Source organism: Phaeoacremonium minimum (assembly GCF_000392275.1).
Source record: "Phaeoacremonium minimum UCRPA7 unplaced genomic scaffold PA7_03_scaffold_359, whole genome shotgun sequence".
Taxonomy (NCBI): Eukaryota; Fungi; Ascomycota; class Sordariomycetes; order Togniniales; family Togniniaceae; genus Phaeoacremonium; species Phaeoacremonium minimum.
The window spans coordinates 437,767-452,386 of NW_006921263.1; the positions used below are offsets into that span (position 1 = coordinate 437,767).

At 54.7% G+C, this 14,620-nt stretch overlaps 5 protein-coding genes across 5 annotated transcripts; 3 read left to right on the forward strand and 2 right to left on the reverse strand.

The window, feature by feature from the left end:
* Positions 1 to 876: 876 nt before the first annotated feature.
* UCRPA7_4691 (putative homoserine dehydrogenase protein) lies at positions 877 to 2,039 on the reverse strand (the record flags this gene model as incomplete). Its single annotated transcript, XM_007917242.1, has 2 exons — positions 877 to 1,940; positions 2,003 to 2,039. The coding sequence occupies 2 exons, from the start codon at positions 2,037 to 2,039 to the stop codon at positions 877 to 879; spliced, it is 1,101 nt and encodes a 366-aa protein (XP_007915433.1).
* A 402-nt stretch (positions 2,040 to 2,441) lies between these two features.
* UCRPA7_4692 (putative trna (guanine-n -)-methyltransferase protein) lies at positions 2,442 to 3,348 on the forward strand (the record flags this gene model as incomplete). The annotated part of the gene is made up of 2 exons (XM_007917243.1): positions 2,442 to 2,581; positions 2,631 to 3,348. 2 exons carry the CDS (start codon positions 2,442 to 2,444, stop codon positions 3,346 to 3,348), a joined length of 858 nt encoding a protein of 285 aa, XP_007915434.1.
* Positions 3,349 to 3,692: 344 nt separating this feature from the next.
* On the forward strand, positions 3,693 to 7,316 carry UCRPA7_4693 (putative intermediate filament protein mdm1 protein; the record flags this gene model as incomplete). Its single annotated transcript, XM_007917244.1, has 1 exon — positions 3,693 to 7,316. One exon carries the CDS (start codon positions 3,693 to 3,695, stop codon positions 7,314 to 7,316), a length of 3,624 nt encoding a protein of 1,207 aa, XP_007915435.1.
* Positions 7,317 to 9,367: 2,051 nt separating this feature from the next.
* Positions 9,368 to 11,146, forward strand: UCRPA7_4694 (putative pre-mrna splicing factor protein; the record flags this gene model as incomplete). Its single annotated transcript, XM_007917245.1, has 5 exons — positions 9,368 to 9,419; positions 9,540 to 9,770; positions 9,847 to 10,007; positions 10,404 to 10,480; positions 10,540 to 11,146. 5 exons carry the CDS (start codon positions 9,368 to 9,370, stop codon positions 11,144 to 11,146), a joined length of 1,128 nt encoding a protein of 375 aa, XP_007915436.1.
* A 611-nt stretch (positions 11,147 to 11,757) lies between these two features.
* Positions 11,758 to 12,844, reverse strand: UCRPA7_4695 (putative glutathione s-transferase ii protein; the record flags this gene model as incomplete). Its single annotated transcript, XM_007917246.1, has 4 exons — positions 11,758 to 12,199; positions 12,299 to 12,568; positions 12,675 to 12,726; positions 12,790 to 12,844. The coding sequence occupies 4 exons, from the start codon at positions 12,842 to 12,844 to the stop codon at positions 11,758 to 11,760; spliced, it is 819 nt and encodes a 272-aa protein (XP_007915437.1).
* Between the last annotated feature and the right edge of the window lie 1,776 nt (positions 12,845 to 14,620).

Here is a 14,620-nt window from a genome sequence, read left to right on the forward strand (position 1 = left end):
CAATGATCAGTGTGCCAGCATCTTGATCTCGCTCATTTCCCCCCCAAGCAAGCCAGTCTTTATTGGAAGCTGGGGTGTCTTCCTCTCCCTCCCTTGCTCCGAGATACCCGGCGTGACAGCAGCAGCAGAGGCATGCCACGTTATTTTGTTATGGACGACTACAGCGGCCAACTGCATCATGATCCGAGTGCCCCTGAGCTATAGCGAAACCGAAACGCCTGACTTTGTCGACTGCTGAACACACGCCTTATACGAGAATTACAAAACCCCAAGCTAGCTACTTCTCAGTCCGGCCATTCTGCCAGCCTGCCCTGCCTCACTCACTTCACCTTGGATGGAAGAGAAGCTGTCCAACACACTGATAATGCGTGTCTACGTGCCTTTTACGATGGCGCATCTTCACGAAATCGTTACCTTCGCGCAGTCGCGGATCATGGACCTCCATGTCGTATCGGATGACTACGCGCATATCGTCCGCATAATTTCATGGATCTTCGTCAGTCCACCCCCAACCTCAGAGACCCGCGCATCGCGCTTGCAATTACACAACTGACAACCTATCCAGCTCACCCTCGGCCTCGCGTCATTTTTGCCCATCGCGTCGTTGATAGTTTTCGACTTTTTCCTGTGGCTTTGGCGGCTGACACAACCGAAGCCTCTTCGACGGAGCCAACGTCGAGAGTCCTTAAGCCATCCCGTAACGACTTAGACGAAGCCGAGGCTCGAAGCCCTATTTGACGAGCACATGTATTTGGGACATCGGAGTTTTAGGGAAGCACCACCAATTAGAAAAAGGGGACGTAGAAGTTAGGAATGGAACTGCTTTTGTCTTTTAGGTGGACACTATGAAGTGTCCGGAGGGTATAAATGCTACGGCTACGCGATCCGGGACAGAACCTTGAGGAGATCGCTCGTGACGCCCATCGCCGTCACGTCGCCGCCGGCGCCAGCGCCTTGTACGATCAGGGGGTTGCTTCCATACCGCTTAGTGTAGAAGCTGATAATGTTATCACTGCCCTTGAGCGCCGCGATCGGGTGCGACCGGTCAAACTTCTCCAGCCCGACCTTGACTGCCTTGCTCGCCACGTCGATGCTGCCGACGAAACGCACCACCTTGCCCTCCTTCTCGGCCGATGCCTTGACCTCCTCCATCTCCGCGTCGAAACCGGGCAGCTTCTCGAGGAACTCGTCGCCGCTTGAAACGGACTCGAGCTCGTTGGGGATCAGGCTCTGGACCGGGAAAGAGGTGGGAGACTCCACTTCCAGTCCGGACATTCTTGCCAGGATGGTCAGCTTGCGGGCGACGTCCAGACCGTTTAGGTCGTCCCGCGGGTCGGGCTCGGTGTAGCCCAGCTGCTTTGCCTTCTTGACCTCGTCGGACCACTTGCCGCCAGACCCCTCTGTCGGCGCGAACGAGTTGAACAGGAAGGACATGGTCCCGCTGAACACACCCTCGATCTTAGTAACCTCATCGCCAGTGTCGACCAGGTCCTTCAGCGTGGACAGGACTGGTAGGCCAGCGCCGCATGAGGCCTCGTGGAAGATGTTGGCCCCCGAGGCGGCAGCCGCGCCGAAGATCTCTTTCCATAGCTTGTAGGAGCCAGAGAACGCCTTCTTGTTCGGGGTGACGATGTTGATGCCGCGGCTGAGGAACAGAGGGTAGGCTTCGGCAATGTCCTGCGAGCTTGTGTTGTCGACCAGCACGACCTTCGAGGGAGCGGCGGCGAGGTAGTCGGCGATCTTAGAGAACGGAGGCGGGGCGCCCCTGCTGCTGCTCTGGAGCTGCGAGACCGCGGCAGAGATGTCAATCGGGGAGTAGTCGTCGTTGTAGAGCGACTTGGACGACGTGGAGATGTAGCAGAGCGTCAGACGGGGCGAGGGTCGTCGTGCGGCGAGCCACTCGAGCTGGGAGAGGAAGCACTTTCCTACCCCTCCAGCGCCTGGTTGTCATATATTAGCTTAAATCTTCTCAATGGAGCAGGTTGTATGGGGGAACACATACCAATCACGGCAATATACACTTGCTGTGCAGGAGCCATTGCTTAAATCAGTCTTGTATGAATTGAGTTGTTCAATCTGAAGAGATCGCTGAGTCAGTTGAATATGAAGCTGTTGAACGTGGGGTTATGAATGAAAATGTCGCCATGTAGCCTGCCGATAGCGGGGTATGGTACACACCGTACAGAACAGTAGGGCGGGCTCCATTGAAGGTCCCCTGGTGCTGATGGGCATCCCGCTAGCGTCGATCATCCGCAAGACACAAAAAAAGTGCTGTACCCGTACCGAACTTCACCCTCCGCGCCTGTGCGGAACCAAAGCCCGATATCAGACACCGGCAGATCCCTTGAGATACACGATCCAGCAGCTTTGCCTGCACAGACCTTTCGGGATTTAACTCAAAATAAGGACCTTGCCTGTCGTCGACTGCGTGCACATTCAACATGGGGGTCTCTAACAAGCGTCAGAAGCGCTATGAGTATCGTGCTACGCTGCGCGATGGAGATGGGGCGGAGATGCCCAAGAAAAAGTTCTACCGCCAGAGAGCACATGCAAATCCCTTTTCAGATCACAAATTGACATAGTAAATCGCCCTCCTTGTCTATGACCTCAAATTGCTGACGTTATTGCAGTCCTACGACTCCAGATCATATGGACTGGGCTCCTCTCTACCCAGCCTATGTTGAAGACAGCAGGGAAGCTCAGCCTGGGGATGTTGCCATGTCCATAGGAGATGACCAAGTCCGGCCTCCTTCATTGCCTAAGAGACTTCGCAAGGATGTGGAAGTGGCAGATATCGGCTGCGGTTTCGGGGGCCTGCTCGTGGCACTTGCGCCGGCCATGCCAGATACGTTGATTCTCGGTCTCGAGATCAGATCTCAGGTCACTGAGTTCGTGCAGAACAAGATCAAAGCGCTGAGGGCGCAGAGCAAAGACCAGAAGATGTACCAGAACATCTCCTGTCTACGGGCGAATACGATGAAGTTCCTGCCCAACTTCTTCCACAAGGCGCAGCTGTCGAAGATCTTCATCTGCTTCCCCGACCCGCACTTCAAAGCCAGAAAGCACAAGGCGCGTATTGTGTCCACACAGCTGAACTCGGAATATGCATTTGTTCTACGGCCGGGCGGGATAGTATATACTATTACCGATGTGCAAGACTTGCATGAGTGGATGGTGTCCCATTTTGAGGCCCATCCCTCGTTCGAGAGAGTCTCTGAAGAGGAACAGGAGCAGGATGAGTGTGTTCAGATAATGAAGATAGAGACCGAAGAGGGCAAGAAGGTAGCGAGGAACCAGGGCCAAAAGTTCGTGGCTCTCTTCAGACGGCTGGAAGATCCTCCTTGGTAATGAGAGTACTTGCACTCTGCTGCATGTTGTCTTGTATTCATACACGCGTCAAAAAAGAGATACCAATAAATTCTATGCGATATCAACTATGTATTTCCCACATCGCTTCATGCATGTCGCCGCCGCTGGGGCAGTTTCTTATATGTTGAATGTGGTTTATGTTAGATGCCATCACGTGCGGCTCCAAGCCTGTCCACGTCACTGTGCCAGGCCCCTTTCGGCAGCTGGAGAGCTAATGTTAGGTGCTAATAATGACCGCGCAGACGTTTCCCCCGTATCGATAAGCACACCAAACACGACCAAAACATGCCGCCTCTGACACCGCATCCTGGATGCACCAGATTATGGCCCTCAAGGGGAGAGACGTGATTCTCGCCGGAATCGCGAGTTTCATCGCCTGGGGCTATGCGACAAACTGGTTCCCCGCGATCCGATGGGCAGGTCACGCCTTCGTAGCAGGCGTCCTAGCGACCCTGCTCGGTCTGCTGGTGCTCATCTTGCTCACCTCTCGCGGCCTCAACTACCGGCGCATCCACCGATCTCCGCGACGACATGGAGCTGCTTTCTTGGGCTCGACGGCCTGGAAATCGGAAGTAGTAGCTCTCCGAAGCCGACAGGCCTACAAACCGGTGCCGCTATACAAAGAGTCGCCGAAGATCGATCAAGCTCTCGATGATTTGCTTGGCCTTATTGTTCGAGACTTCGTCTGGGTCTGGTACTCCAACATCAGCCAGAACCCAGTTTTCACAAATGAGGTGGACAAGGCGATACGGCTGGCAATGGTCAATGTTCGAGACCGTTTGTTCGATGTCGACTTACCCGAGGTGCTCACAGGCCGCCTGGTTCCAATCATGACCGCGCATTTCCGCGATTTCAATGAAGCCGAGAGATCTGTAAGGGGCAAGAAACTGAATCGCTCGGTGACGGAATCCGAGGAGCTGGATTTGGCAATTGCTTCAAAATACAGAGATGGGAAGCTACATCCGGCGGCGAACTTGGCATATTCCGATCTAAAGCTCACACAACAAGACTACCTCCGAAAGATAGTTTCTCGAATCTTGCCAAAAGTCCTCCCGGAAAATATGCTGAACAGCAGCGCTGTGGCCACTATCATCCGTGAGATTGTGTCATGTGCTGTCCTTTTTCCTGTCATGCAGATGCTCTCGGACCCGGACACGTGGAACCAGATAATGGAGAACTATGGCCGGAGTGTGCTGCAGGACAGGTCAACAGTCAGAAAGCTTAGGGCAGCTCTCGATGAGCATGCCTTACCCGCGCCCCGAACATCAAAGCCTATTGCTTTCCCGAGACTTGCCCCGGGGGATAGTGAGCGGCGTTTTGAGAAGTTTATTAGAATGATACGAAAGGTCCCAAACTTGTCCGATGCTAGGAGATTCAGGAGCGAGGTCACCAGCCAGCTAAAACGTGACTCTCAAAAGGAGGGGCAAGATCAAGTCTATCTCAGACGCCTAGAGATGGGGAAGAGACTACTCGATCAGAGAGTGCAAATTCTTGCTGCTGGTGGCGATCGCCGGGCAGTACCATCAACATTTACTTTACAAACACCCCCATCTTCGAAGCTGGAGAATGCTCCCCTCGTTGATTTGCTGCGAGACGCTTCAGGATTGTCATATTTCATGGAGTATATGGACAGGCAACGGCTGCTCAGTCTCGTTCAATTCTGGCTCGTTGTTGATGGATTTCGCAATCCTCTAGAAGATGAAGGTCAGGATGATCAGCTTCCGCTTTCATTGCCTCCATGGACAGACTCCGATAGGCTAGATCTCGCCCAGATTGAACAAGCTTACCTCTCCAAACCCGAACTTCACGTACCCGAATCGTCTAAGCGTACGGTGCGGGAGTTTTTGGATGCTGGAAAAGCCGCAACTCCAGAACAATATTATCGAGCACGGAGGGCGATATTGAGGGCCCAAGGTGCAGTCCTGGAGGAAATGCAATCTGTGCACTATTATGGTTTCAAGAAGACTGATCTGTACTACAAATGCCTGGCTGCCGAGGAGGCATCAAGGAGTCTAGCACCTCCAGCTACCAATAACTTTAACCAGTCGACGAGCACAACACCACCGCCATTGGTAAGAGCGTCGCAATCGTTCACAGCGAAGCCAGCTCCTGTCGCCCGTTTGACATCAAAACTTAACACGAAGTTTCCGAACCGTCGTGCGGAATCCTCATCTGATCTGCGGTCACATCAGAGTAACGGCAACGGAATGGATCCATTAATGGAGGGGCGCAGGTCTTTCGACAGCTCTTCTCCAAATCCTCTATTTGATGACGACGATATCGAGAACGAGGGCCTGGCTGACTCCGTACAGAGTCTGGATCAGGATGTCGAGCAGCCACCGCCCGACACAAAGGTTGTAGAAGCCGTTGAAGAAGCCCTCAACAACATTATAGAAGATAGCCGCCCTCCTACCGCGGAAGATCTCCACGCCTCGCTCTTTGGCAATGAAGACGCTGGTTCCAGCCTCTTCTCTGACGGTGACTCCAAACGGGGCTCGCTAGACATATCTCGAGGAGCACCCAGTATAACGGGCAAAGAGCCGGAGAAGCCTAGTCTTTCATCCTTGGGTCTCGTTAGTGCAGCGTCCCGCATAGGTGTTTTCGTTGACGATGATCTATTCGGCGACGAGGACAAGTACCTGTCTGACGACCACGATGACGTAGATGACAGCAAGAACGACGACGATGCCGATAATGTTCATGAAGCTGCCCCGGGGGATCTAGGCTTGGCGGAGGCAATCACGGTTCTTACTAATGATATCGATCGTCTGGTCGCTCAGGATTCGGTTGTCGACTCACTCCTGAGGAAGGCTGAGTTGACAAACAATATGGCGGAACTAAGAATCCTCCGCAAGTCCAAGGCCAGCTTACAACGAGAAATTCGCAGGAAAGAATTACAACGCCAGCAGTATGTTGTTCAAGAAAGCGACAACAGCCTCTACGGGCGGTCTACTGTCAAGATCAAGTCTATCCAGGTGGGACGAGAAGATGATGGCAAGGAGTTTGCACTCTACGTCATCGAAGTCCAACGGAACGCGGGCGAGAAGATGCCCGCTGCCACATGGATTGTCTCACGGCGGTACAGTGAATTCCATGAACTTCATCAGAAACTACGATCGCGATATCCTTCAGTCCGGAATCTGGACTTCCCTCGCCGCAGGGTGGTGATGAAGCTACAGAGCGAGTTCCTGAAGAAGAGGCGCCAGGCGCTGGAGAAGTACATGAGCGAATTGCTCCTCCTGCCGGATGTCTGCCGCAGTCGCGATCTAAGGGCCTTCCTCTCACAGAGTGTTATTGTGCATGGACAAGATCTTGTGGATCGGGAAGATAAGAAGGATATGATCACGCGACTTTACGACTCCGTGACAGACGGCATGGAAGATATACTGGGCAGCATCCCTGTCCTCGACCAGCTCTCCGTCGCGGGCCAGAACTTGATCGCCGCTGCCACGAGCCAGCTCAACACGATGCCAGTCAATCTGAACGAAGATGCGATGACGGCCGCTGAAGCCGAGGCCGAGCTCAACGCCTTCGAGAACAAGGAGCTGGAGCCGTTCGTCAAGCCCATCTGCGACATCTTCCTAGAGGTGTTCGAGCTCAACCGCGGTAACAACTGGCTGCGCGGCCGGGCCGTCGTGGTGGTGCTGCACCAGCTGCTGGGCGGGACGATCGAGCGCAAGCTGCGCGACAACGTCAAGCTCCTGCTGCAGGAGGACGCGGTCATGCGCTACATCGGGCTACTTCGCGACGGCATGTGGCCCGGAGGCGAGCTGCCGCGGAACAAGAAGCCGCGCAGCGCGGCGGAGAAGAGCAGGACGCGGACCGAGGCCAGCCTGATGCTGGCTACTCTCGTCCCGGACTTGGCAGGGAGTGTCGTCGGCCGGCTCAATGCACAGGCGGCTAGTAGGCGGATCTTTGCGACCTTGAACAACTCGAGGCTAAAGTAAGTTTCGGAACATATCCTGACATCACGATCGCAATTTGAAAGTGGCTAATCAACCGGCTGCAGTGCACACCTCGCGTTTACGTTCATGGACGAGATCATTGATGTATTATTCAACGAGCATTAAGCTGCTCAGTAATGGCCTACCTTAGGCAAAGAGGAGACGGAGGAAGAGAGGAAGGTCGAAGTTGAAGTTCGAATAGCATAGCACTGGAGTTGGGCCTTTCTTCGCCATACCTTTTTTATTATACGCAGGCACATTACATTGGTGGCGTTCTAAGACTTGTAGTCTTTTGACAGTGATAATAAAACAAGCAGGTGTAATGATGCATCGAGTGGAATTGAGTTGGAGTGAATTATACTTCCGTGTCACAGGGAGTTTACAAGACACGCAAGTGCACACGTAACGAAGTCTAGGAAGATACTCCGTGCAACAAGGGCATAGAATCAGTCCAGCAGTCTAGTTGCCAAGGATGAGGCAGGGGTGCCCGCCCAAAAGATCCAGAGATGTGGTTCCAGGGCTGTGAGACAGTACTATGCACAAGGTGGGCAGATGGGTCGTGTGTCACCTCGACAGCAGATCTAAGACCTGACCTGGACATTGCGTGTCGACTCGGGGCCATGCAGACAACCGCTTTGTAGCATCCTGGACCTCGTATTAGATTGGCACATTGATCCAGGGGCTCTTGGGGGCTTTACGGGCTCTGGGGCCTTTTCCTGCCCGTCATGCCCAGCCGGCTGTCAAGCCAAGTGAAGTGCAGGTTGAAGATGAAGCAAGCATTGAGGCGCAACGTCGCGGTTCCGAGATCCGAGCATCTGGCCTAGGACCCAGGGGCCATGTGGGTGGTGGAGAGCCATGCGAGACACGCAAAAGAGAGCAGAAAAGACAGAAAAGACAGGAAAAGACCCCTGAGGGAGATCGCCTGGGCAACTTGATGCGCTGCAGGATCGCCGCGAGTGTCGCAGGTTGGCCGAAGCGAGGACTTGGGACGGAAAATTGGGACGAAAAGAAAAAGGAGAGAATTAAGGTGCTGGGCCGTGCACCGACCGACTTGCGCTAGTTGGGTTAGGGCAGTTGCAGGGCGGCCCGAGAAAGACGGCGACATCCTTTCCCCAGTGTGTTAGGTCAACTAAGGCACAGTTATTTTACTGTTACTGTTACCGTTACCGTTAGCTAACCGAGCTAGAGACACCGCTGAAGCAGCCCGTCAGCTTTTCCTCAACAGCGAACTGGCCAGGTGTAGCCAGTCAGATGAAGGCGCCGACCCCCCTGCAACTCGCCTCCGCCTTTCTGCGCTCTCACCGACCGACCCGACCAACAGCAAGCTACCTACCTACATGTAGGCGTGCTAGGTACCTATGCGAGCTATGCTACGGGAGGTAAGAGCTTGTGTCTGCGTGTCTCGTCCAGCAAGCAGCAAGCAGCAAGCACCAGCAGCAGCCAGGGTGCTCTCCCATTTGCTTATTTCATCCACCCACTCACGGGCAGCCATCCACCATCCACCATCATCCCGTCTCCTCACTCCTCACTCCTCTTCTTTCCTCCCCCAATCCCTCACCACCAAACCCGCCGCCCATCACCGCACCGCTGCCCAACCCAACCCAGCCAGCCAGCCAGCCAGCCAGCCAGCCAGCCCGCCTTCATTCAGCCAGCTTCTGGTTGGATGCTGCGATCGATTTCAATAAAGTCGCGCAGCTTCCCTCGTTCCCATCTCCATCGATCTCCCCCTTATCATCGACGGACGGCTGCATAAGCAAAAAGGCTGCCGCATCAGCTCTCGCCCGTCCTCGCTCACACGCACGCACGCACGCACGGTTTGTTCACCACCTTTTTCTTCCTTTGGACCCTCGGGAGGACTTCTTTCTGGACTGGACTTTGCCGCCTTTCTTATTTCCTGCCCGCGCGCCGCCGCCGGCCAGCCAGCCTGATCTAGGCCTTGGCCCATACCTGTCGTCCGTCCCGTCTCTACTTGAGCTTCCGTCTGAACTCAATACCGCGCCCGTTCCTCGTCGCAACTTCATGCCTGACCTGATTCCTGGATCACAGCAGCAATCATGACCGAAGTGTCCTCTACCCGCCTGTATTTGGGCAACCTCCCCCGGAATGGTGAGCTCTCCCCTCCCCTTGTCCTCCCACAAAAAAGGGCGAGGCTACGGTCCATTGGGGGCCTCGGTCTGCGCAGCTTGTGGCTGGCTCCAAGTCTATCGTGCTAACTTCTCTCCAAAGCCACCAAGGCCGATGTCGAAACCCACTTCCAAACCCATGGCACCGGAGAGATTACTGAGATCAAGCTCATGAATGGCTTCGGCTTCATCGAGTACAAAGATGCCATGGATGCTCGAGATGTTGTTCCTGGTAAGCAAGCATCCTGGGGCGAGGCTCGCAGCCTTGGCTGGCTCCCCTACTTGACTCTCATTCTGATCCTGCAGCTAACCATGTCGCCCCTCACAGCTTTCCGTACGTTTGGAGCCCTCCACGGACACCACCGATCTCCCTGATCACCCTTTGTTCCCCAGGCTAATCATACAACAAGATGGATCCCAGTTCATGGGCGAGCGTCTGACCGTTCAGTTTGCGCGCGGATCGCGACATCGAGAAGGCGGCTTTGGCAACCACGAGCGTACCGCCCCGCGCCCGCGACGCACCCAACATCGTATGCAAATCAGTGGTCTCCCAAGTGATACCAGTTGGCAGGTCTGTTCTTCCCGTTTGTTCTCGCCGGATGCATGGATTGTCCCATTTCCCTCCTCCTCTGTGGTGTCTTTGGATGATACATGGCCATTTTTGGTTTGAGGGGACATCCTGCGGATTGTGCTTCGACCCAACCTGCCAGGATGCCCGCTTCTGTGCTCTCCTGTCCCATATGCCATGTTTGCCATGTCCCAGGTCGTATGGTTGATATCTGGGGTGATCAGATGAAACATTGCTTCCTCTGAAATGACATCTCCGTGTTGGATCCCTGAACCTTCTTGACGCTCTTGGCTATTCCGGGAACTTCAATCTGGTCTTCTGGCTTAGGGATGGATGGCCTAATAAACAACGTACCGTTTACCGCACCTGGACCTCCACTTACATGGATTCTGGATATAGGACCTCAAAGATTTTGCCCGTCAATCTGGTCTTGACGTGGTCTACTCCGAGACTGGCCGCAACAGCAATGGCGAGGGGTACGTATTGTCCCCTAATTTCACCCCATCATGCTAGTCTCTGACTAACAACACGGTAGCTTTGTCGAGTTCGAAACCGCTGCAGACCTAAAGAAGGCTGTCGACACCCTCGACGGCCGTGACTTTAAGGAGCAGCGGGTGACTTGCGTTGCAAACGTAGGTCACTCCCATCATGTCTCATCTAACATGCAACTCACCAGTTCTAGACTCAGCCTGATCCTCCACCGCGAGAGGCCAGAGGACGATCTCGGTCGCCAGGTGGCCGCCGACCGTACCCGCCTCGCGGCGGTGACGAATATGACCGACGGGGCCCTCCGCCTCGCGGCTATAGCCCTCGTCGCGACGGTTATCGGGATGGCTACCGTGATAGAAGCCCTCGTCGTGACTACTACGAAGATCGCGCTGCAGGCTATCGCTCTCCGCCACGCCGTGGCCCTTTGGATGACTATCCTCCTCCTCGCGGCCGCTACGAAGACCCCTACCGCCGTGACTACCCGCCCCCTGACCCGTATACGAACGGTCGGCCGTATGACCGGCCTCCGCCGCGGGACTACCCGCCGCGTGAGCCTGGGTATCCACGAGAGGGTGCCTACCCTCCGCGCGAGTTCGATCGTCGCTATTGGTAACTCATCTCCTCTCCCTGAGCCCGCGCGGTTCTTGACCTGATCCAGATAGATCTCGGATCGTCCTCCCTTTACGCGTCAACGAAGTTCTCTGGGTAAGGGGGTAGGGGTAGGAGGGGTGGTAGGGTTTCCTCACACGTCACAGGTCAAAAAATGTCACGAATATTGGTTTCTTAGGGAGTTTCGTTCCATTCACGGCCTCGTCCGTCGTCGGCCGACTCGAAATGCTTGCACAGCAAAGTTTGTTGTTAATTCTGCCAGGGATAGCTTGATTGGATTTTACGCGTCGTATTGGGGACGACTCTTCGCTCTCTCTCTATCTCTCTCTCACTCTCACTCCTCGCCTGGCGGCTCCAAGAACGCTACACACGAGTTCTCGATAAAGAGGTTGGAAAGTCTCGGCGAGAGATGCTTGTGCGGATGGACTAGTCCAAATTTGTATATGTAAATCAACCTCAAGTCTGTCCGTATCGCAGCAGTGTACGTTTATCAGCTAGGCATAATTCTTTCATTTGAATCAGTTCCAAACACCAATTGGCACACATGCAGTGCCGGCTCTGTTTGAGGCTAAACCGCCTTATATCTCTCACACCACGAAGCACAGTTATAACCTCGACTAACCATCAGCACTTCCCGTTCTAAGCCCCCTCTCCTCTATGGAGACGCATACTTGTAGTTATACTGCTTCTTCGACTCCTCCAAGAACGCCTTCAGCTTGTCCTCCTGCTCCTGCAGGCCCTCCTCGCCGCCCGCCAGCCGCTTCTCGAACGTCTCGTTGGACAGCCTCGAGGGGCTCGGGATCGCGAAGCCCCGCCGCACGGCCGGCCGCGCCGTGCAGCGCTCGAACCAGGCGGCGACGTGGGGGAACTGCGCGGCCAGCGCGGTGATGCCGGAGAAGTAGGCGATGTTGGCCCAGCCCAGCACCGAGATGTCGGCGACGCTGAAGGTGCCGCGGCCAGGCCCCGCGAGGAAGTCGCGCTCGGCGAGGCGCGCGTCCAGGACGCCGTAGAGGCGCTCCGTCTCGCCGACGTAGCGCTGCGTTGCGTACGGGATGCGGTCCTTGGCGAAGCGGTAGAAGTGGTTGGCCTGGCCTTGCCTGTGGCCGTGCTGTCAGCCCGGTGACCGCCCAGGGAGAAGAGACCAGTGCCCAGGCAGCTGGTGTAAGTTGGCCGATCGAGGGATGGGAAAAACTCACATTGGCCCTAGGCCGCCGTGCTGCCAGGCCATCCATTGCTCTGCGACGCTGTGGTCGTCCGACTCGTAGGGGAAGCTCAGCTTGTGGTCCGGGTCGTAGTGCTTGGTCAGGTAGCTGAGGATGGCGAGGCCCTCGAAGACGGCGAAGTCGCCGCGGTCATGGTCGACGATGGCCGGAATACGGCCGTTTGGACAGATGGCTGTGTACCAGGGCTCCTTCTGCGTATTCTTCATGATGTTGATCGCCTGCCATGTGTACTCCGTCCCATACCTGTCGGGCACCAGCTAGATTAGCCTCGCCTGCCTCGTGTGTATGTTGTAGGGCATTTGTCCCAGCTTTTGCGAGCAGGAATGGATGCAATTGGACTTCGGCTTACGCTTCCTTGAGCTCCTCGAGCAGGATGCTGGCCTTGTAGCCGTTCGGCGTGCCTGTAGGGAGGTATTAGCCAGGCTCGTCTTCATCCGCGAATATAGAGCCGCAAGGAACCGCACCGAAGGTCAGCAGCTCGATGCCGGACTTGGCGATTAGTCCAGTTGGTTCGCCCATGCCGTCTCCAGCTGGAGTACTGTAATTGGCTTTCAATTGGTATCTGCGAGGAGCAACTCTTGCTCTATATGATGAAATGGGAGCTCGGTATGTCTTGTGACCGAATCCGGCGACCTGAGTCAGGGGCAGGAGCGAGTCGGCAGAGGCGGGAGTAACACGAATACTTCTTGAGCTCAGAAGCAGACTCGCTCTGGGGAGGGAGGCAGTCATGTGGGAGCACTCAAGATATATAGAAAACAAGGTAGAAAAGAGTGTAAGTGTAACGCCGGAGTCTATTTTGTAGCACGCAGGAGAGGGGAAGCAACTTTGCGGCTACCCTACGACCATTGCATACGTATCTAGCTACCCTAACTCCCCGCAATCTATTTAGCAAGCTCTCTAACTAGCTAGAAGTGGCATTTTCGGCGGGCAGGAAGGCCCCGAGCTACCTTCCTTGCCTATGATGTATTAGAAATCCTGTCTCAGAAAGCTAATGTGTTGCTAACTAAGCCGGGTGGATAGTGGGCAGGTGGGTAGCTTGAGAAACTTGTCCTTGTTCCGGGATTGAGTAGAGGTAGCGTCCTACGGCGAGACACGCGCGGGAGAAAGGGGCCAGTCTAGCACTATCGCGGAGCAGCCGAGAGCCATTTGGCCTGGCACAGCATCAAGATCTGGAGATCGTCAACCGTATTAATAAGCAACAATACGCCCACTCGGGTGCGTATTGCGCGGACAAGGCCTGGAAACAGTCAGCGTCCATGGGCGTACAATATGCAGGCGGTCACCAGCAATTGCCTGAAACATCCTGGCTTGCCTTTGCAAGATAAGTGCTCATCCTGCGTACAACTTCGGCTGTACCCTTGGATAAGCAGGCCAGGCGGCTAGTGGGCCAGCTTTATTCTCTTCTCATGGCTGGAGGATAAAAGAGTCACGACTGCTCCTCAGAATATGTCAAAACGAGCAGGAATGTTGTCATCCACCACATTGGTATAAAGTAAGAGGTATAGCTATGATCCTTCGTCTCCACGTGGGATTAAGGTTATTCGGTTACAAAACCCTGGGGTAGGTAAGCATCGAATCCTTTGGCGTGCCGCAGCCCGGCTTACGGTACCTGCGCTGCTGATCCGAGGACCCTGGCCCCAGTCCGATATCTGTGTATCGTCATCGATCCAGAAGAGCTTCAAGACAAAGTCAAGGATGCGTCCGCATAGGGGTGCATAGAAACACCAAAACGAGAGAAAGGACAGGAAGCAGTCACAGGAGTGAATCAATTGACGCTGACAGCCCTCTTACTCGACAGTGTATCCCAGAAAGAGCTGAGACACATAAGGTAAGGAGGAGGATGAGAAAGGAAAGATTGAAAGAATTAGCAGCAAATGAGAATCTACCATGAAAAAGGCATGCTACAGGTAGAATAAAAGGGTTGATTGATGGACATGATCGCGAGCTTTCGAAACGGTTAGTACTGATCGAAACGTCGCGTTCGCATTCTCTTGTGTGTAGCGTGCCTTGCAAGGATGGATTGGTTTGCTGCGTCTCGCCGCAGGAAGGACGTAGGAGCAATAACATTGCCGAGGCGGAACACTCGCATATCGCCGGCGCCGCCGAAGCCTGCTCAATTCAGCCAACAGCACGCCATTCATAGTCAAGCAGCCAATGACACTGCCATTTTGAAAGAGGTCTTCTGTGCACCTGATTCGTATGACGAGTGTATCCTTGGAGGATCATGAAGAGACAGAGCTTGGGTGCAGAGTTTGATCTGACATCGCCTGCGCCGGCATCGCAATTCAGTCTTGA